The sequence below is a fragment of the Mus musculus genome, chromosome 14 (assembly GCF_000001635.26).
Source record: "Mus musculus strain C57BL/6J chromosome 14, GRCm38.p6 C57BL/6J".
Lineage (NCBI taxonomy): Eukaryota > Metazoa > Chordata > Mammalia > Rodentia > Muridae > Mus > Mus musculus.
Window position 1 is genome coordinate 122376129 of NC_000080.6, and position 22614 is coordinate 122398742.

The 22614-nt window shown below is 42.5% G+C and overlaps 1 protein-coding gene, 1 long non-coding RNA gene and 1 other non-coding gene across 11 annotated transcripts in view; 1 reads left to right on the plus strand and 2 right to left on the minus strand.

Moving 5' to 3' along the window:
• The window catches only part of Clybl (citrate lyase beta like), a 231241-nt gene that overhangs the window by 205135 nt on the left and 3492 nt on the right, over window positions 1-22614 (plus strand). For all 9 annotated transcript variants that reach the window (XM_011245173.3, XM_011245172.3, NM_029556.3 and 6 more), the window contains 3 exons: window positions 1656-1749; window positions 3075-3242; window positions 8070-8194. In XM_011245173.3, the coding sequence (XP_011243475.1) occupies window positions 1656-1749; window positions 3075-3242; window positions 8070-8194 (387 nt within the window). The remainder of the gene's footprint in view (window positions 1-1655; window positions 1750-3074; window positions 3243-8069; window positions 8195-22614) is intronic.
• The window catches only part of Gm5089 (predicted gene 5089), an 85468-nt gene that overhangs the window by 10450 nt on the left and 52404 nt on the right, over window positions 1-22614 (minus strand). The window contains exon 2 of the long non-coding RNA NR_033326.1: window positions 11084-11162. This is a non-coding gene — a long non-coding RNA (predicted gene 5089). The remainder of the gene's footprint in view (window positions 1-11083; window positions 11163-22614) is intronic.
• Window positions 11926-12032, minus strand: Gm25464. The gene has a single exon (XR_003951250.1). It is a non-coding gene; the product is annotated as a U6 spliceosomal RNA (small nuclear RNA).

Consider the following 22614-nt stretch of genomic DNA (forward strand, 5'->3'; position numbering starts at 1 on the left):
TTATAAACCAAGTAAGTTATTCAAGCCATTTCTTATCTGTCCGGCGACAATAACAAGGTTGTCAATATCTTAGAAGACAAAGAAACTAGTTAAAAAAGAAAAAAGAGGTCTTCTCAGTCTCCAAACATTTATATGTTCCTGGAGTATGCATAAAAATTAAATCACAGAATACATATATGCTTTGAATTAGTACATGCATAGATTAAGCATACATGGAAATTTTATTTTTCACCTTTATATACCGAGTTTGAATTGCCCTTCCTACCAGTTGTCTTTCCATCTGCAAATACCCTGGGCTCTGGTACTATTATCTGAAATCCCTAGCAGATATGATTATTGTTCATAGTTCCTATGTATAAATAATCAATAGCCTCTTGTTTCAGTTTGCCACATTTCAAACATAAAGTATTTTCTAACACACATTCAAAAAAGATGAGCTGAGCCAATTCTCAGCCACTGTGTGGCTGCCTTACCACTACCTGCCTTACCAGATTCATAGCCAGCTTGTTTGTCCCTCTTGATCTTCAAGCCTTTGTATCATTTCCCAGAACGTGTGTGTCTCTCTCGCATCACCTGACTTTGAATGGCCGGCTAGCACTCCCTGTACTTCTTCCCGAAGTTTCTAGCCCTTGGTTGTTTTGTTTCGGTTTTGCATTTTGATTTATTTAATTTTTTTCCACTCCAGAGAGTAGGAGGGGGGAAAATCACTAAAAAACGGAAGTAGCTGACCTGCGATGAAGTAAATCAGGGTCAGAGGAAGCTTTGGAGATCTGTAGGACTGTGTAGGAAGGGCCCAGTGCAAATGTTTAGGGGCTGCCTCCAGCCCTGTCTCGTGACCAATTCCTTCAGACAAACAACCACAAAGTCCTCAGCTCACCCTAGCACCCTCGAGTATAATCAAAAGCACATCCCAGAGCTGGGATCAGATGCACACAGTGGTTTCATTTTAAAGCACAATTTTGCCATTTTATTCAGTAATGTACTTAGGAGCTCTCACAATGCCTGAAATTAATCAACAGTATCTCCACCACTCCTTTCACTCTTTCCCCACCCACACAGATGTTAGTACATTACAGCCGCATGTCCCAAGACTCATAGCTACATCTATAGCAAACGTGATCCGTCTTTACATTCAGCTAGACGCGTCAGAGAGTTGCTTTATTCACACGCCCTGGGTGACTGGTAGCATTTTTATTTTCTCTCTGAAGTTATTGGTGTTGCATGGCCTGACTGTAAGCCTGAAACCACGTTACTTGATCCCAATGCAAATAATCCAATTAGTTTGCTTTAAAAAAATTATTTTTTTTCTCCTCTCTTGTGGTTTTATGTTTGTCATTTAAGAGTCCTCTTAAAACAAAAGCAAATTCTGGAGAGACATGAATTACCTATAGTAAAAGCTAAAAGTGTTTACCAAAAGTTATCTAGAAAATTGGATGTTGTATAATTGGAGTGTTCTAACTACATAATAAACTGTGATAGCCATATTGATGAAACCACCAGGCAGAGCAGGTATGTATGAGGTGTTTCTCTGAAGACTAGGAAATGCTGTAGGAAGATCTCAGTTTGTCTTAGCCTAAGTGTATTAGGATCTGGATCTTTTCTATTGCTGATGCATTGGCTCCCAGCCTCTGAGACCCTGCTCTGCTCTTTTCCAGGCAGTGTGTGAAGAAACACTAAAGACTGGACCTCAAGTGGGTCTTTGCCTAGATGCAGTCGTTTTTGGAGGAGAAGATTTTCGAGCCAGCATAGGTGTCAAAGATCTGTCTCCAACATCTCCCCTGCCCTCAGTTGTGTGTGTGTGTGTGTATGTGTGTGTGTGTGTGTGTGTGTGTGTATGTGTGTGTGTGTGTGAGCGTGCGCATGCTCGAGAATTTTCTTCTTTGCCCCTTCACAAAGGGACATTTACATAATAATGTGTATTTGCTAGCCCCGATGGTGCCTTTTCATGACAACTGACCACCACTTCCTGATAATTTAGGCTCCATCTCCTGCTTCCAGAGTCCCACCTTATTATTTCTACTCATTTATAAAATAACTAATAAAAGCCTCCACAATCTCAGGCATGTTCAAGAATGTATGGGGTCTACTCGGTTTCTACTACTACTGGTGCTGGCTTAAATATGTTGTCTTCACTTAAGCGTAAGACCTGAGCCTCTAAATGGAGTGTTCAAGTGCTTCTGCCTGAGCCTTGATGCCGTGTTTTCTATGTTAAATGTAGAAGGCCTGTTTAAGATAGATTGTAAATTTACCTTAGTGTATATTTCAGAGCATTTATTGTACCAGCCCTGCTGATATCCCTTGAGCCCTGTTCCGGGTGTCTCTATGGTTGGAGAGTTACAGAGTTAGAACTATGGTTGGCCAAGGTTACAGAAACTGTTTTCAGAACCACACTCCAGTGGGCTGGGGACACTCTTCCTGAGCAGTGGGTATTATAGCCCAGGTTTAAGCACTGACACGTTCCCTCCCCTCAGGGAGAAAAAGAAAATTTTATTTTAATACAAGGCTTTCCAGGAGACATTCGTGTGTCCCACAGCTAAGTGTATTTTATTACAGTAGGCATTCAGGCACTTTCTGCCTCTCCCAAAATGAGGGTCTTCCCACCCCCCACCCCCCGCCCCCAGGTCCAACCAAACCCCAAAGCACTAGATCAGGACATCTTTGAGGACAGATGTCACAAGACCAGCTTATGCCATTCCTAAGAAGTGAGCTATTCCCTACCCCCCACCCCCACTCGCAGCTTCCTGGACACTTGTTATAGTGTTATCTTTGGGCTGACACTCTCCAAGTGATTGCACAAAGGAGGTAAATCTGCTAGGGGCCCCTGTGATCCGCTTTCCTCTCCCAAACGCAACTACGAGTGATTGTATTGGAAATTGTTCCAGTCCACTAGACATATATGCCATTCCACACTTCTTCCCTATATTCCTGCCTTCCTGCGTATTGGAATAGTTACTTTTCTGGGAGACAGTTTCCAGGGAGGCGCGCATGTCTTTATAACCTGGTTTCTGTAGTATACGTCTGGGTTTGGTTTCCAAGGTTAAAGCCTCCCTTTTTAAAGCGTAACTCACTTCCAGGTGCAACAAGCAACAAAGACACCCAAGACATCCTCTATGCCCGGCAGAAGGTTGTTGTCACGGCAAAAGCCTTTGGCCTACAAGCCATAGATCTTGTGTACATTGACTTCCGAGATGAAGACGGACTTCTCAGACAGTCAAGGGAAGCAGCCGCCATGGGCTTCACTGGTATGACTCCTGGTGCTGTCTTAAAGAGCAGTGTGTGCATTAGTGGGCATTCCAGAAAATATAGATGTCTATGGATCTCATACCCTGTAACATGAGAAGGCTGCACAGAGCAGAGAGCACCTGATGATCGTCACCTGGGTTGTATGTGGGTTGTTGCCTTTCTTTCTTTCTTTCTTTCTTTCTTTCTTTCTTTCTTTCTTTCTTTCTTTTTTCTTTTTTTTGGTTTTTTTGTTGTCTGGTTTTTTTTTGTTTTGTTTTGTTTTTGTCTCTGCAAATTACAAATATATATGCATGTATATGTGTGTGTGTATGTGTGTGTGTGTGTATATATATATAATTATATATATATAATTTTTTTTTCGAGACAGGGTTTCTCTGTATAGCCCTCAGCTGTCCTGGAACTCACTCTGAAGATCAGGCTGGCCGGCCTCAAACTCAGAAATCTGCCTGCCTCTGCCTCCCAAGTGCTGGGATTAAAGGCGTGCACCACCACCGCCCGGCACAAAGCAAAATATTTGATTGAATTTTTTTCCTTTACACTTTCCTTTTCTGTCTCTTTAAGTATATCGTCTAATTTGAGCTGATCCCAGGCAAAGGATGAGACTATGATGGGAGGGTTTGAGAGTGAAAAGGTCAGGATTTAGATTGGTGAAATATAAGAAAATGTTTCTAAAATAGCTAAAGTATTGATTAATTTTCAATTGATATTACCTGTGATTTTTACTTCTGACTATTTTTAAAAATCATTTGGCCACGGGAAGCCCCTCTTTCCTCCTGTGTCTCCCAATAAGTGTCTGTGTACCTGCTGCCACCTGTGGGTACCTGCTGGCACCTGTGGGTACCTGCTGCCACCTGTGGGTACCTGCTGGCACCGGGGTCAGTGGATCCCTCACGGGTCTGTATGGGGAAAAGGCAGGCAGCTGACGGTCACCAGTGCTCATCACTCCTGTCCCTGTGAGTTCAAGGAAACTGAAAATCAGGTTTTTGCAATGGAATTCTGGTTTTTTTTTTTTTTTTTAACCGTAATAGAATCTTATGTATAAATGGTCCTGTTCGGTTGTGTACACATGATAACGTGTTTTCTCTGTCTCTCTGTCTGTGTCTCTGTCTCTCTCTCTCTCATTCTCTCATTGATTCTTATGTTTTAAAGTGCTAAGATTGCTAACTATAAATGTATCCAGCAAGAAGGAGTAGAAGGAAGGAATGGTGTTTATCCCTTTTATAAATTATTTTGATACTATACCTAGTCAGATTTCAACTACATGTCTCACAAATTACCTTGGAATGTAAACTGTATGTTGGCGGAGGATGTCTTATCCTGAAACAAAATGGAAAGACTTAAGCAATAGTATAGCTATCTTAGAATGAAATAAACTGATGTTGCTTTTCATATATAACAGAGTACTGACATAATCCTGAACCTCTAATTCTTAAGCTTAAAGACATATGATCCCATGCACAGCGATGTTTCTTAACGGATCTGAACTACTACTGCTTTCTCCTTATATTTAATAGAGGCAGAGAGAGAAAGGAATCCTCCTGCTAATCAGTACGTGGGTGGGGCATGCCTGTCCTGGCTAGTCAGGATGTGGCCCCAATGGAAAAGTTGGGAGAAAAAGGCCCATGAAATCTATCTAATAAGAGACCGATGTGGTTGGCCTACAATATGTGGCACTGGCTGCCAGGCACCCTGGTCTCAGCCATCAGTCCTTCGTGTCCCTGCTTTACTTCCCCACCCCCACCCCCAGCTTCCTCTGGGGTTCAAAGTTTTCTCAAGATACAGGACTGAATTGAACTGGTCCCCAATTCAATCTCAGAAGACAAGCTATTTCAAATCCGGTTTAAATGTCTAGACTGTGCCCAACTCAGCACGAAGAACCTATGGACCTGGCACTATTGTTTCTGCCCAACAGGGAGCATTAAATCACAGGAAGATGGAAGCTGGGGTGCGGGGAGGCACTGAGGGCACAATGCCCATTGTGCCTCCAAGTGGCAGAAGCTGTAAGCTGGGGGGGGCCACACTCTACACATACGTGCTGATTTTGAGAGGTCTTTGTTTCCCCGACTATATTTCCGCACACTAAAAAAAAAAAAAAAAGTGATCAAAAGATATGAGACTGTGTATGTTTTAACTCATGCCCTCTCTGAGTGTTTTATGACTCGCAGGATCCTAGGGTACTAATTTTTAGAACTTATTTGTGATACCTTAAACCTTGCACGAGAGAGGGAGAGAAGCAGCAGAAGATGGGGCGGGGGTGAGGCCAAGAGGAGAAGGCAGAGTGTTGTCACCAACTGTACAATACTTATCTGAAGCAGGTGGTCAAAGGCTCTAAAAACCAGCCAAAGTGTCCTGTTATTCATAACTCGAGACTGGACCAGGGCAAGGGTTTTCGGTACTTCAGCATGAAAACTTAAGTGTGTACATACACGTACAGCCTTATTTTATGAGGTTATAATAAAATTATATAATTTCTCCCTTCCTTTTCCTCCCTCAAGAAAATCTAGCATCACATCAAATAGTAGGCTGTAGTTTTCTTTTTGCCGTCTTTATTGGATGTAGTCCCCACTTGGTTTAACATCAATCCCAATGGCTGTATACATTAACTTTAGGGTATTTTAAATAATAAAAAGAGACCGAAACTAAATTGTGGGAGGAAGCGTTTCCCACTGCCTTAGCTGTTATGGTTATACGGCACTACAGGCTGCTAGGCGAGATTAGGAATATGAAGCAATATAGTTTTCTGAATAGTTTTGCAGTCTTTTGTACAAGACAAAAAATGATACCATCATACAGTTGCCTAAAAAACTTGACAGGTATTGATTTAAAGCAAGATATATCAAGCAGTCTTGTAAAGAGGATCTCAGGGTCATAAATTTTAATGCCGTCCAATTTTGCACCCTCTTGGTAACTTGTCAATAAGAACTCTTGTGGATAAAATATTTGCTTGTGCCCCACATGGCATTAAAGCCCATTATGCAGTCACTGGAATGTACATAGATGGACAAAAGAATCCTTGGCATGAAAGTGTACATTAGATTTCAAGACCACAACACATAACAGTGGCCTCATACTGAAACTTGGGTGCTTCTGAGCAGCCGGGAGGTTTCACAAGAACCCAGCTAACTAGTTACATTGTTACATTCACAAGAACCCAGCTAACTAGTTACATTGTTACATTCACAAGAACCCAGCTAACTAGTTACACTTGCTCCTCACATTACAGAGTCTGTACGAAGAAGTTCCCGTGAAATCCGCCTTTTTGCACAGCAACGTAAATTATGCACATAAATTATGAAATCCAGGGCTAGCAATTTAGGAAATGACTACTGGGCACTGTCAAGCTCTTTAAATAACATTATCATAGCTATTTATAATTAAATGTGGAATCAATATCTACTATTTGAAAAGAGTTTACATTTGTAGCTCCTATTAGTTGGTTCTAAAAATTAGTCTTCAAATAGTTTGAAGTGCCTTTATGCATATAGATTCATAACATTTTTCTACTATGCTGGCAGGCAAGAATGAAATAACAGAATTTTTAATTATGCTGAGGTTTAAAGAGAATATTATTTATTTACCTAACAACACTAGAAAAAGAAAAACCCTGTTTTACTATTTTTACAAACATTGTTCCTTTGTTGGTTCAACTGAATAAGTATAGTAACAGAAACTGGTAGTTTATAAAAACATGTGGGCTGTGACATACAGTGTTAAATATTGCAGCAACTGTTTAAAAAGCAGAGCAAATTGATGAGACAACAAATATAGTCAGCAGCCATTAAGTGCACATCAGTTTTAAAGAGTCAATTTACGTTCATAACTTTGTCATGTAATGCAATTTAATCTCATCGTTGTGACATTAAATTATATTGCATTTTATTAATGACCTGATTAGATACCACACTTCCCTGATTGTTAAATTGTTTTATTATTATTATTAAGAGTGTTACAATTACATACAATCCTTTGAGGCTTGTATATGGATGGTGCTTTTATTTAAAACCCTTAAACTTCAAAAAGAATAAAAGATTTTTGAAGGTATTTCTACATAGATACAATTTCCTTTTGAAGATATTTCTACATAGATACCATTTCTTATCATTTGAAGACAAAACAACTCTCATACTATCAGGAGAAAGGGAAGATCCAGATATATTTTGGAACAGATAAATTTTCTCTAATCTTTCTATTTAAAAAATGTGAAGTAGAGTAATCTAGATGCCACAGTATTCAAATCTGCCTTTTAGTTTAGACATATTTTCATTGAAATTGACATGTTTAAAATAACATGCTCAAAAAAAATGAAATGTATCATTCCAAGGCAGTGTTTGGTATTGATATGATCATAACATCTACTGCGAGCTGAACTATAACTGTCTGTCTCTGGTATATGAGCTATAGAAAGCACCACAAGCCCCCCCCCGCCCCTCCCTCCTGCAAACAAGCACTAGACAGCTTAGACAATTTGAGAGAATTCTCATTTAATTTCACTCTACCTTTAACTCAAAATAATGGATAACTTGCAGACATTCTCCAGTTAAAATCCAAGGAAAGTAGTTATTTAACAAGCTGCCCAATCTAGCCACCTGTAACTAAAAATGCGAGCTTTTCTACGCTGGAGGCGCACGTCTACGTAAATCTAGAGTGCAGTAACTCCCATACTTGTGTTTGCTCTTATGTGGTTTTCTGGGAAAGTGTGTCTGATTGCAGGTCTTACTTTGTACTGTTCAGTTCCTCAGCACCCACTCTATGAAGCATCCAGGGATGTCCCCAGCTGGGTGCATCTGGCCTGCCCTGAGCCTCCAGTGTGGTTGCTCTCTTTGCAGGTAAACAGGTGATCCACCCTAACCAGATCGCAGTGGTACAGGAACAGTTTACTCCAACCCCAGAAAAAATTCAGTGGGCTGAAGAGCTGATTGCTGCCTTCAAAGAACACCAGCAGCTGGGAAAGGTAAATGTTTTTGTTGATACCTCGATTTGAGTGGTGCTGGAGTTTAAAATATTACAGACAAGGATGGTTTAAGGAAAACTCATTACATTTGGCAGGAGAAACGGGAAATGTGGAACGGAAATAAAATTTATCAATGAGAAAATTGCGGAAGGTAGACAACTATTCCTTTCCCTAAATATCTCACTAATTGGTCCCCCTGTCTCGTCTTATTTATTTTCTTCATAAGCTGTATTGGCAGTCTCAGAATAGGCTCTGCCGTGTCGTCTTCGACACGGCGCTTGTATGAGAGTGATTTCAGATCAAAGTAGGAGCGCGTTGCAACGAAACAATCACAGTTTGACCACATGGTTCTTGTGGAGAGAAGAAATAAATTTCAAGTTATTTTAATTGGGGGGTGGGGAGGGGTGGGGTAAAAGAAAAAGTCCTAACATCTCCTCGGGTTTAGTCATTTAGGAGTAGGAGGTTGTAGATGGATTTGTACCGATTTCTGGACCCGAGATTTGGAAAGAATGAAAGGCAAATTAACACTGGGTACGGTTGTTCTAATTTAGTGCTTCATTGAGCCTGGCGTTTCCCGCTCTGTGGGTTTCTGCTATGTAAATATTGCGGTGGTAATGCACAATCTGTCTCCACTTTGTGCCAGTAACACTTAAATTAGGTGTCGCCTGAAGGAAGATTTTATGCTAGTTGCAGCATTGTTAGTTAATTATCTTAAAGGTTATTTGCAATAATACCGTTTGCCTCTTTTTCAGAGGGATGGGGGGACGTTGCTTTTATAAATCTGTCCTGGAGATAATCTCACCTCAGCCCGTGACTTCTGTAAGGAATGGAGTTGCCATGCCCTCCACTCAAAACTGCTTAGGAGAGGAAGGGTGCTAAAAGATTAGTAAGGTCCTAGATGTTAAATACTCACCCTTGTGAAAATAAATAAATAAAAACACAGCAGAGAAGCAAAATCTGGTTTTCAGTGGTGGGTCTGTGACACCCATGTGAGAAGTGTCCTTTACATGATCCCTGGCTGCAAGGACACATGAAAGTCCCACGACTTGGACAAATGGGTGACAACATTAAGTAGGTCATTCCCTGTGGATGTCTGCCTTCAACCCTGACCAAGCATACCACCTCCCTCTTCCTCTCCACCCCCTGCTCCACACACGGACTAACCTTTGTACAGACACACGCTTAATATCCAAAGGCAGAATATCTACATAGGAAAGATCCTATTTGGACAATATACCAAATTTACGAAAAATAGGGTTGGTTTGTTTTTTTTTTTTTCATTTCATGTCAATGGTGGCCATCAAAAAATTATCTATTTCACAGAAAAGTAATTTTAAGTTGAAATTGTATTTCACATTTGTTTCTGTATTTCAATCCAAAATGAGGATTGCAGTAAATGAACATATTTACCTAGAAAGAAAAGCTGTGCAATCTTTAATCCACACATGCGAACCCCATCATGTCCTTCCCACATACCTGTATGTATGCAGAAACACACACACACATATACACACACGCACAAGTGTACACACACACACGCGCACACACACACACACACACACACACACATTCACTCTATGTATCCTTTTCCTCTATTCTGCCTTATACCAGCGGACAGTGTGCAAGCAGTAAATGCATATTGAGAGAGTAAACTGAGGCAGCATGTGCTCCCTTGAGATGGATACCTGGCCTTATAAGCAGATGGTAAAGGTTAACCCACACACACACACCTCACCAGCTCCCAAACAAAAGTCAGACCAGAAACACTCCCTTTCTGCCTCTTAAGTTCCTGAATAAAGACTACAAACTGTGCCCCACCCCACCCCACCCCACACACACTTTTTCCATTATATCTCGAAAATATTATTCCTAGGGAAAATTGCCCAGGCCTTTGATAATGGTGATGTAAATGTTAAATCTGGGCTTTTTTTCCCTTTTCATTCTCCAAATAAGAAGTGCCCCTCTTGTTGGGGTATAATTAGGGCATTCGCTTTCACAACAGTGTGGCAGGCCAGCTTTCCTTAACACAGAAGCCGGCATTACCTATTAGGTCATTTCTCCTATGTCCACTTTGTGGAGGTTTGATTTCCAACAGCAAATGGCCCTGGTGCTTTTTGTCCAGAGAGGCTTAAATGACTCAAGTAATGGAGCCTCCGGTGGGGACATATGGTTATTTTATCCAGTTAGCATGATCCTTTCACTGCGCCTATAAACTAGCTGGCCTCAAACATTGGGCCTGCAGGTAGGTGCCTTGGGTCTTGAGGGGCTCGTGTGGTTTAAATAGTGTGTGGGTTATTTTGGCAGAGATCCCCTATAAAAAAAGCTCACGGCAGTAGGAAGTATCACCTCCAACAAACATTTCATCTGTCTTAGTTCAAATGAGTACCATTTATGAAAAATACGAACTCCCGGATATTTTGTCCAAAGCACAGATGACTCCCAAGGCTGGAAAATGGATGGCTTGCGTCCTGGTGAGGTGCTCATGAGTTTCCCCGAGGCCCTATCCCTCTCCTCTGATGAAAATTTCATTTAATTAATTCCTTTAAGTAGAAACAGTCCAAAAAGGCACTACGATGTACCCTTGCTTTTCTCCCACCCCCGTCTTCAATTACACCGAAGCGTGGCCAGAGCTGGCAGTTAACAGTGGGTCAGTTATGTTTTCTGATCGTGGCAATAGTGAAAAGTCCTACATTTTCTTCCCCATCTCTCTAAATGACAACCGTGGGAAGGCTTATGTCACGAGCAGGTGAGTTGTTGGGGCTCAGACTTTCATCATCCTGTGTTCCTTTCTCTTAGTTAGCAGTTCCATGGAAATTGAGTCTGATGCACTTAGTATGAGAGCACGTGAGAAAACAATTCACCCTAGAAAAATAACGCTACTCAACTCACCTCTTCTATGACCCTTTGGCAGGTAATGGTGCTCAAAAGATAGGTTGAGATTAGTCAGTTTTACCTGGCACAGCCATCCCTGTTAATAAGAACAGAAGTAGTTGTTGGCTAAAATTTGGAACTTCAGCTTGGTTTCTCTTATTAAAATCCGTTACTAAAAGGTCATTCAACATATGCTCTATTCCTGTTTTAATTCCCAGGATGTAAAGTATTTATAATTTAACTAACATTGTTAACCAGACAGATTCTTCCTTCCTTCTAGAAAAAAAATGTATTCTGAAATACAACCTGCAAACCATTAGTTCTTCTACTACATTTGGTAAAATGTGTTAGCTGGGATAAATCATTTCCGTGTGATTTGCTTTAAAAGTATAAAGGATTTTCTTTAAAATTATCCATTTGTCATTTATATATCTTTTTTTTTCATTGTGGAGATTTTATAATATCTGGAAATTCTCCATTCAGAACTGGATTTAGTGTTTGCTTAATGAAGAAACATAGCTCTCTTGTTTTTCTTGTTTTTCTTTTTTTAATCCACTAAGAATTTTACATAATGTGAAACCTGGATAAGTATAGTGGGAACTTCTCAAGTCATTAGTTACTGTTGGGATCAACAGAAACTGTAATTACATAGAATCTAGTACCTGTAAAATATGTATTAATACAATATATAAAAGCATATTTGACCCTGTGTATTTTTCACATCTGAATTATGACGTTGCTGCTCAGGCTTTCCCCTCATTCATCGCTTGCTAGACAAAGATGACAGCTCGAGAAATAGCTTGTTGCCTTCTAAAAATGATCACTCATCAAAGAAAATCTTTTTTTTTTCCCCAACATGTAAGAACACAGAATTCTTCCTGAACTTGAATGTCATCTTTGCAGAAGGGCAAAACTAATCTTCGCAGTGTCTTTCCAATTTTAGTATCTGTGCTGCTGAAGGAGGCACAATCAAAGGAGATCGTAACATAACATAAGAGTTGCCACTTCCTTCCGGCGTGGAGAGTATGAAGGAATAGCGGATATATGTATCGTATTTATGATGACTTTTCTGCTATATCTGGCTACAAACCTGAGTTTAATTCCATTTTTCAGGCGATCTCTTTTTAATCCCATCACTGCCCTGAGTGTGTCATGTGGGTTTGGAAGGATTTTGTGTGAACATTTTTAGCAGTTTTCATTCATTACAGCTTCACTAGCTGACTAAACACCGAGGGAGTGGGGAGTGTTCGCTCAAGATCCAGGTCCCATTAACAGTTATAAAGGTCAAGACAAGGTCAGTAGTGACGTTACCGCCATAAGTGTCACGTAACTGGAACGTTCCGGTTTTACTCATGAAGGAGCAATAGTGTGGACTAATGAGCTGACATTAATAAACACTTCCTATGCGGGGAACATCAATTACAAGCGATCTCTTATTAACGCATAAAGGAGTTGCTTCCTTTCCTCTCGGACTGCCAGCTGTACTAAATCACCCCTTCTAAATACAGAAGGCAAGTAGTTCTCATAGGTGTGGTCGCAGCTCCGCACCTTTCCTTTACGCTTCCAAGTGCAGAGGAGCTTTACAAAAAGAAACACTGTTGGATCCAGATGGCTCTCTTGAAGGCTCCCCGAGAGAAGTCTGGAGAAATCTCTCCAGCCAAAAATATTGTTCCCGCTTGCTCAAGCGCCAGAAAGCCCACTGCCACCCTTTCACACAGATCAAACAAACCACCCAAAGACTTGGTTGTTGTCTTTGTCCATGGAAAGATTTGCACCACTAAGTGGTGACAGCGTGTCCCCGTCCACGCCCAGCCACCCATCCCACACAGCCTTTCCCATCTATTTCTGAATAGCAACAGCACCGGGTAAATCCCGGGTAAAAGTGAAAGATTCAGAGATCTACTTCTGAGATTCCTAGTAATTGCTTTTTCCCTTTGTGTCCCTGTTCATTTAAAGTTTTCAGAGCTGTACACTATACCAGCTCTGAAAAGTCCAGCCCTTAGGAAATCTGAGGGCATCAACACAGACTTTATGACAGATTTGATATATACCAAATTACAATTATAAAAGAAAGAAAAACGCATTTAAAGCATGGTAGTGAATTTTCCCCACTGCTTAAAACTAACTGCATTGCTTTTAGAGGCAAATGGCCAGTCCAGTGTTAAGGGAGAAGAGGATTTTTGTTTGGTTTGTTTTTGTTTTTATTTTTTTTATAGGTTAGGGTTGGTAACTTTTTAAATTATTGGTTTAATCTTTATATAATGCTTTAAAACCTATTCTTAAAGGTAGTATAACGAAATAGCTTTACTTTGTATTCACATTTTCCCCTATATCTAAAAAAAAAATTTTTTTTTAAGTATTATTCTTGTTGCTGGGTAAATCCCAGGAGTCTTATAGTCAGACCTAAGACCCCAGAAAGGGTTTGGAAATCTCTCACATGCAAGATCGTTATAAAGCTATGACCCCCATTCTTAAATGAAATAGTACAAACGTGGTTTCTTCTGTATACCAGTAAATACTCACACAAATAATGGACTGTATATGTTAACTTTGTGTTTGTGGGTGTGACGTGTGTCTGTGTGTGGGTATTGTGCTGGTGTGCATGCTGGTGTGTGCCCATGTGAGACGAGGGATCAGTACCAGACGTCTTCCTCTCTTGTTGTCTACCTTATTTTTTGAGAGATGTTCTCTCACTGAGCCTAGAGCTTGCCATTTTGCTAGACTAGCTGACCAGCAGACCCCGGGTCGCCCCAGCTCCATTGGGGATGCAGACATATACCACTGCCTACAGCACCCAGCTTTTACATGCACGTGAGGGATCCAAATTCAGTTCTTCATGCTTGTTCAGAAAGACTTAGCCCACTGAGCTGTCTCCTCAGCCCCCAGATAAGATCTTAAAAGTATTTCCATTATAATCAAATTCAAATAGGACAGGTAGTTCAGATGTGTACGCAGACACACGTCTGATCTTGAACAAAATGGAACAAGGAGAAGGAACAGCCTCTGGGTGCCCACCCCACCTTCCCTGCGATCCCAGTCCTGTCCTGACCTTGTCATTACCCGTCCCCTGGAAGGCCTCTTGAATGGCTAGACTTCAGGGTAATGTGGCATTTACTGTTGGGCTTTCTGTCAGCAAACGCGGCTTATGTTTGACATGGAATACTGTTTGGTTGATTAGTTGGTTACCCAGGATGACTTCTGGTCCCCACTTCCACCTCCAGGCTGGAGTTTCCCAGAAGCCCTAGCTTTTTGTGGTACTAAGGACCAAGCCCAGGTTTCCTGTTTCCTTGACAAGCTTTCTAACAATGAGATATCTCTCAAGCCTACCGTGAAGTATTCTAAACTAAATAAAAATATTTATGCATTTAGCCATGTATGCTAAGGGCACAGTGTGAGAGACCCTGTACTCTGTCCCTGCACTAGAAAAACACAGAAGGGGGAAGGAGAATCAGAAATGGAATAGCCACTATGTAGTTACTGAAACACTAATAAAATATACACCGACGATGGATGAATTTTATGCACAAATCATTTAGTAAAGCCACTTTGAGGAAAAGAAAACAAAAACAAATTAAGGAACTATAACCAGAAGATTGAATTCCCTAGCAAATTTAGAAACCCCTTTAGATTTCAATACTCAGAGAAATCCTTAATAAGTAGCTTTTGTGTTGCCTGATCTTCCTTATCCAAGATATTGAGAACAAAGGCTTCTCTCCAGTTGGGTCATTCTCCCAGATATTTTCAAGGTAACTCTTGTTACCTGCCTATCTTATATCAGAGGCTTTGAGGACAGCTTTTTAAATAGAAAGGACTGTGGATCTCCCTTATACTTTGGTCCATGGAGACCTCCACCTGCACAGACTGGTCACAGATGAAGAAGATCATCTCCGAGGTTTACCTCAGCTCTCCTCTTCCTTTGCATCAACCTTGCCAGCCTGGCGCCCCTCCAAAGCTGTGCTCCAGAGTGGTTACCCCACCCCCACCCCCATTTCCTGTGTTAGTCTTACCGAGGATAACACCTTTCTTTCCTTTTCCACATAGAGTGAGAGCTAGGTCATTTTATGCTTCCTCTTTACAAAGCTAAGTGTGAGCACTGTCCCTTCATCCGTCTGTCTCTCCCCTTTTTCACATTCTGAGAATTCATTCTGTTTTTATAGACTATTCTGACCATTTGCCATTTTTCTGATCTGGATATTTAATGAGCAGTTTCAAAGAAAAAAAGAGAGAGCAGTTTTCTCTGCCTTTCTAAATTATCAAAAATTTATTTGTCTTTGTCAGATATCTAGCATTCCAGAATCTAGTTTTCTTTTCATCCTTCCTTTCTTTAAGATTTATTTATTTTTCCACATATGGGTATTTTGTCTGTGTTATGACTGCATACAAAAGAGAGGACAGTTATAGACAGTTGTGAGCTGCCCTGTGGGTGTTGAGAGTTGAACCCAGGACCTCTGGAAAAGCAGCCAGTACTCTTAACCACTGAGCCATTTCTCCAGACCTTGAATCTAGTTTCTTAAAGAGACAGTCCTGTTTATAACCTGTGGCTGCTTAGTTCAGTTTGTATCTACCTGGACTCCTATTATCAATGCTAATGTCTCTCAAACCATTAAAGCCACTCTGAAATCTAACCCAGTTAGGCTTGTGTTCTCCATTGCCATGCTCTATTTGGCCATGCCGGGGAGGCAGACAGCTCAGTGGGTAAAGGTTCTTATCTCCAAGTCTGACAAGCTGAATTCAGTTCCCTGCAACACATATAGTAGATGGAGAGAACTGATCTTTGAAAATTGTACCCTACCTCCCCTCCCCATGTATGCTGTGGTACTTTCATGCCCTGCACCCCCAAATAAATTGTAAAATGTTTTTATAAAAGTATCTTTGGCTATTTGGCTAACAATATCAGTAGCAACATGAATGGCTATGAGATAACCATAATCATGGTAACTGTGACCCTGGTGGTACAGTAGCAATTGGAATAAAGATGCCTGTATTTGGGTGGTGGTAGACCTATCACTGCAGAGGTGATTCAGGGGCAGCGGTTAAGCCACTAACCGTTCTCATTGACTGAGGGCCTGTAGGGCCATTGAATGCTTTCTTTGATCTTTAAAACCTCATGGGCAAGTTTGATGTCTTAGAGAGGAAGAATGGAGTCTGGAAAGGTACCTGCACTTGTGGCGGACAACCCTGTCCTGATGCTGTGACCCTTTAATACAGTTCCTCATGATGTGGGGACCCCAGCCATGCAATTATTTCGTTGCTACGTCATAGCTGTAATGTTACTGATGTTATGAATCATAATGTAAACATCGGCTATGCAGGATACCTGCTATGTGACCCACCAAAGGGGTCTCCACCCACAGACTGAGAACTACTACCCTAGAGGGATTCGGACACACAGGGTTCCCAGTGCTCTCAGGACAGGCCTGACTAGAGCTGAATAGCAACCACACAAAAGCTTGTGTTCTGTTCCACACCAATGGCTCTGTGCTCCATAGCTTCTAAAAGGCACGGAGCTTAAGGAGGTTTAGGGAAGGAATGGAAGGCTAGGAGAGTCTTCTCCAGACATTAAGGAAATTTTGGGAGCTGGACTCTCACAGCCTCTCTGAGTTGGCTTTGAGGCAGGAGCTTAGGACTTTCCCAGGGTGCTCAGCAGGCTACCCCCACCCAGGTTCTACCCCCATTTCCAGTCAGGTGCACAGGCCACCCGCTTCAGATCTTTTGCATGCTTATGACCACGCAATGGCTTGCCTGTCAAAGGCCAGATAGAATGTGCTTTGTGGTTCATGTGGGTTCACCCTTGAGATATATTAGTGTCTGAAAATTACCTGGCAGTAGAAGTAAATGACTGCTGGATTAAATTTTAAAATACTGTTAAATTTCCACTTAATTATTACTACAAATCGAATGTTAAAATAAAAACCATAAAACGGGTCATCATCTTTTACCTCCCATGCCTCCAGTAAATTCCTTTTTTTTTTTTTTTTTTTTTGAAATAGGGTTTCTCTGTGTAGTCATGACTGTCCTGGAACTCTCTCTTCTCTGTAGACCACACTGACCTCAAACTCACAGAAATCTGCATCCCTCTGCCTCCTCAGTAGAGGAATTTAGGGCGTGCACCACCACCCCATCACCTGGCTACATGATGTGCATCACAAAGCAAAAGGGTGCCTAAGTATCAAGTGTCCCCTGCTTGTATTGCTTTTAGAAACTGTTGTGGTTCTTTTAAAGACTTAAGATGTCACTCACATATTATACTGTTACATTTTGGTGTTTCTACTAACAGTCCTTAAGGATTGTGAGTGGAAAAACTCAAATTCCAGCATGGCACAGTTTATCTTTTCCCAATTTTGCTGGTAAATTTATTTTTTGATGTAGCTTCTACTTGGCATTTTTTTTATTATTTTCAGCTTTATCTTGCATATTAATATCTCTGAAATAACAATACAGATAAACTAGTCTTTAAAATTAAAAATGTAAATACATAGTATGTAAAATAGGGCCGGGCAGTGGTGGTGCACACCTTTAATCCCAGCACTCGGGAGGCAGAGGCAGGCGGATTTCTGAGTTCGAGGCCAGCCTGGTCTACAAAGTGAGTGCCAGGACAGCCAGGGCTACACAGAGAAACCCTGTCTCGAAAAAAAAGAAAAAAGAGGAGTACATTAAATGTTCAACTTTTTCTGATGGCCTTGGGTAGGTGCTGTTCTCCTCAGTTACATGCTGGGTTCACTGACTAGGGGCAGGAGTTGGGATTTGTAGGAAAGGCTTAGATTCTAGCCCTATTCTTTTCTCCTTGTCACATGTTTCTTAAGATGGTTAACTGACCCTGAAGCCCAAGTTTTGTTTAGCATCTCTAAAGCTAAAATGAGGCCTCAATGGAGAGAAGCACTTGTCTGGAAGCTGGTGACCCCAGCGACCCCCCCCCCCCCCAGGACCTGTGGTAGAAGGAAGCAGCTACAGAAGTTGTCTCTGACCTCCGCATCGGTTTTGTATATGTGTGTATGTGTGCATGCACCAATGCCTTCATCAAGCTACAAATGAGAACTTATCTCTGGAAATAGGACTGAGGAAGTTGAGGCTGAGGTTTGCCCCAAGTCTGAGGCCAGCCTGGGCTATATAGTAAATTCTAGGGCAATCTGGTCTATATAACAAGATCTTGTCTCAAATACAGAAAATATTTTGTAAAGGTATAAAAATACAATCAACTCAATGTGGCAGCACACGCCTTCAATCCCAGCACTCCACTCGGGAGGCAGAGCCAGAGGGATCTCTCTGACTTTGAGGCCAGCCTAACCTGCATAGTGAGTTCTAGGACAGCCAGGATTACACAGAGAAACCCTGTCCTGACAAAACAGAAACAAATTAAAAAGACAAAACTAAGACCACCTGTTCTCCAAGCTCTCACCTGCTTGAACCGCCCCTGCCCCTATTCTGACTCTGTCTTCTCTCTCTACAACACGCCTTCTTACACCACAAATATGACATATTTGATTTTCCTTAAACCGTTAAGTCATTCACACAAGGTCAGCCATTGTGTCCTGCTGGAGACTTGGGTATTGGTCAACTGACCTGGGAAGGATCAAGGATGCAAAAAGACACTTGAAGATAAAATGTCTAATTCCATCTTCTGTCCTGTCCTGTCAATTGCCCAGATCTGAGTTCCACTGGGAACAAACTGCCCTGTGCCCTGGTCACTCTTTTCCTGCCCCCACCAGGTTTTTACTGAGCCTCCTGCTGAATGTTCTTCCATATTGTACCTGCCTTGCAACTGGGCTACTGCTCTGGGCCACATGCTCGTTTATACTTTATCCTTCCTAGAGATGATCGTTTAGTGCATTTTCCTGCATTAGGTGAAGACTTCATGAGGTCAGGGACACATCACTATGTTCCCTGCTACAGTAAGTCCTCGCCTGACTACACCCACATATACAAGCATGCTGTAGGCTTCAACCACGTTGAATGGTAAAGAACCTAAAGAGTTGTGAGCCAGGGTCCCACACAGTTTGACAGTGTGAATGGCAAGATTCCAGGTCCCTGGGACCAATTGGTATGAACCCTCACTGCATGTGTCAGTGACTTATGGACCCAGCATTCATGTACAGTAGCAAAACTTAAAGAAAAAAAAAAAAGTCCAATCACAACCAGTAAAACTGTAGCTTCTTATTCCATCTGCTCTCTTCCCCTCCCTCTCTCCTCTCCCTCAATGCTACAGCCTTCACACTCGAGGCCAATATTCTACAATGCATTGTCTAGGTGCATGGTTTGGGAGATCCCAGGTACTGGGTAACTGACCTAACCCTCAAGAGAGGCTCCCAACCTAGTGAAAAGGACAGCCAGAAACCAGCAATGACAGAGGAGGGCAGACAAGACCTATCACAGCAGTTCTGTGGGAAAGGGCAGATGATGACCAAGGAGGTTGAATAACTCCACTGGGACGTCATCTTTAGACACTTTGAAGCATCAGGAGTTTGTCAGGTACAGGAAATGACCTCGGAATGAGAGCAGAGCGAGCGTACAGCAGAAGTGCTGAGGTGGGAGCAAGGTTGTAGAGTCCCTACTAGGGAGGTGGTGGCTTGGTTCAGTGAATCCCAGGGCAGTCAAAGACTTAAGCAGATGAACAAGGCCACCTCAAATGTAGCAGTCAGACCGAAGTGGGGGGGACCCCCTCTTAAAGAGATCCCCGTTTAGCAACCAAAGAGTCACAGCACCCAGACTCCCATGCTAGAGTGAACATCACAACCAAACTGTCCAAGAATTCTGCCAGTAGGATAACTGATGGATGGTAAAGAAAGGGGGGGAGTGTTTAGGTAGGGGGTTACCAAAAGCTGGGCATATGGTGTACCTGTAATGATGGGACTGATGGGACTAAGGTAGCGAGGACCACCAGGCTGATTTACCAAGCTCCAGACTGTCTTAAAACATCAGGAGGGAACAGTTTAGGAAGACTCCCAAGGTTGACCTCAGGCCCACTCAAAGCCAACATCTGGCCTGGAAACTTGACAGTGGTTAACACCGACAAAAGCACAGGCTACAAGATACCCAGGGGGTCAAGGCGTTCCTTCTAAGCCCGATGGCCCGAGTTTGATCCCCGGAACCCACAGGGCTCAAAGAGAACCCTGGTTCTGAGTCATCCTCCCCCAAATATAAAAATATTTTTAAAGAAAAATGTTAGAAATTCACTCGAAACAATTGAGCAAAAGGCCCGGTGTCACGTTGGAATGGGTGTCACCTTAAGAAGCAGGTACTGAGGTAGCGCTCTCTCTCTGCACACAGCAACACCCCCTATCCGCACGTGCCAGAGAACACCCTTGAATATCCAACAGTTTTGGCATCTGAAAGCAGGCAGAGTTGGGGAAGTATAGTATCCATTTGAGCTGGGTGTGCAGCTCAGTATCAGAGGACTTGCCTCAAACGTGTGAAGCCTGAGTTCCACCCTGGTCTGAAAGAGGAAGAATTTGTAGTAGTGTCAGCTCCTGGCAAACTGGTCTCTGTGTGATCTAGAGAAGCAAAAAGGTACAAAAGACTTCAGGTTCTGAATGCCAGAAACTGTGACTGTTTCCTGCCACTGTGATCAATCTTCCCATGTCACCCATAACCACTTTCCCTAGAAATCTTCATCTATCTGCATTCTCCTGAAAAGGCTTTAGGGGGGAGGAGGTTCATGTTACCTCAGGGCCATTCTGAGCCGTCATTTGTTTGTGGTGCTGGGAATCAAACCCAGGCCTCTAGTATGCCAGGTTAGTGCTTTACAATTAAGCTACGTGGCCATCCACGTGTTAGTGCTTTACAATTAAGCTATGTGCCTATTGTCACCAGGAATGAGTTTACTGTCACAAAATCTAGAGCCTGTGGCTTCCCCCTGCCCCATACAGATGACAGGAGCGCCAATATGTTGCCCCTTACTTCCAGGAATCAGAGTCTCAGACCTATAGGCCGGAAGCATTGCCCGTGCACTGACCAGGGATCTTCAATGACAAATGACACAATTGGTCACTGTAGAATCAAAACTGGCAGGGCTTGAGCCCTGGGGCAACTGTCATGGAATGTGTGTACTGGGTGCTGGGTGCACAGCCTCATGTCTATGGAGGTGTGAGTGTGGTGAGGAAAATGCTGACTGGGAAAAGCCGATACAGCCACAGATCTTGTCTGTCCTGAGGCAGCTGCTGCTCTTCTTCCTTGTCTGCTCCCACAACTGGAAGCTCTTAGAGCACAGGGGTGGAGTCTTCCCTTCCTGTCCTAAGTGGTTCCCCAAGGCCTGACATAGGCTGCTCTTCTGTCCACAGTGGATGGATGGCCACTGAATGATGTCTAACCTGAGAAGTGTCCACTACTAAGTTCCGTGAGGACACTCTGTAAGAGATCTCCGGGGGTCTTATGCTTTGCAAGCATATACTTGTAACCTGGCCTTCAACTTCAACTCAGAGCAGCAGAAGCACAAGGTCACAAACTCATGGGAATCATGAGGTGATTCCTGGCCATTCTCCAGGCTTCCTGCATCTAACCCTGTTGGACTGAACTTGGAATCTGCAATTTGACACACCCCCTCCAACACAAATAACACAGCTGAATGAGACTGGTTTGTTTTTTGTTTTTTTTTGTATTGGAGTCTGATTCAGCTAATCACAAAACATGCTCAGCACATTATTAACCCAAAAGCTTTTAACAACACACAGGATTTGAATCAGATAGACATGTTTGAGAATAGAGAGGTGGCTTAGTGGCTAGGAGAATATACTGCTCTTGCCGGAAACCTGAGTTCCGGTTCCCAACACCCACATTAGGCAGCTCACAACCACCTATAACTCTAGCTCCAAGGGATCCAACCTGTCTTCTGGAATCTACAGGCACCCATAGTCCCATGTATATACACCCACATACAGATGCACACATATATGTGTAATATAAAAAAAAAAAGAATTTAAAAAACAAACAAACATGGAACCAGGTGGTGGTAGCACATGTCTTTAGTCCCAGCATTCACAAGGCAGAGGCAGGTGGATCTCTTGAGTTTGAGGTCAGCCTGGTCTACAGAGCAAGTTCCAGGACAGCCAGGGTTACATAGAGAACCCCTGTCTCCAAACACACACACACACACACAAACTGGAAGGGGGAGGGGAGAGAGAGAGAGAGAGGGAGAGAGAGAGAGAGAGAGAGAGAGAGAGAGAGAGAGAGAGAGAGAGAGAGAGAGAGAGAGAACATACAAGTGTTTTGTTCCCATTCCACCCTGATGAGCTAAGGGATAAACTTGACCCAGGTTCTTAAGTTATAGGCTGAGAATGGGTAAAGGCGATAGAACAGAAGGGAGAATGGCAGTGTGGGGAAAGCTGGGTAAGAGGGAGAGACAAATGGAAGTTGCTTGCTTGGTACAGTTTTTGGTTTTGCAAGATAGAGCAGTCTGGAGCTCTGCTGCACAGCACTGTGGGTGTCGATTACAGGGCTGCACTGTCAGCATACACAATCGCTTTTTCTATTGCATTTTTCTACCAAAATGAAAAAGGTTTCTGTGCATTTGTGCAGCTGTACATGAAGGTCAGAGGTCACTGACAGGTTTCCTTGAT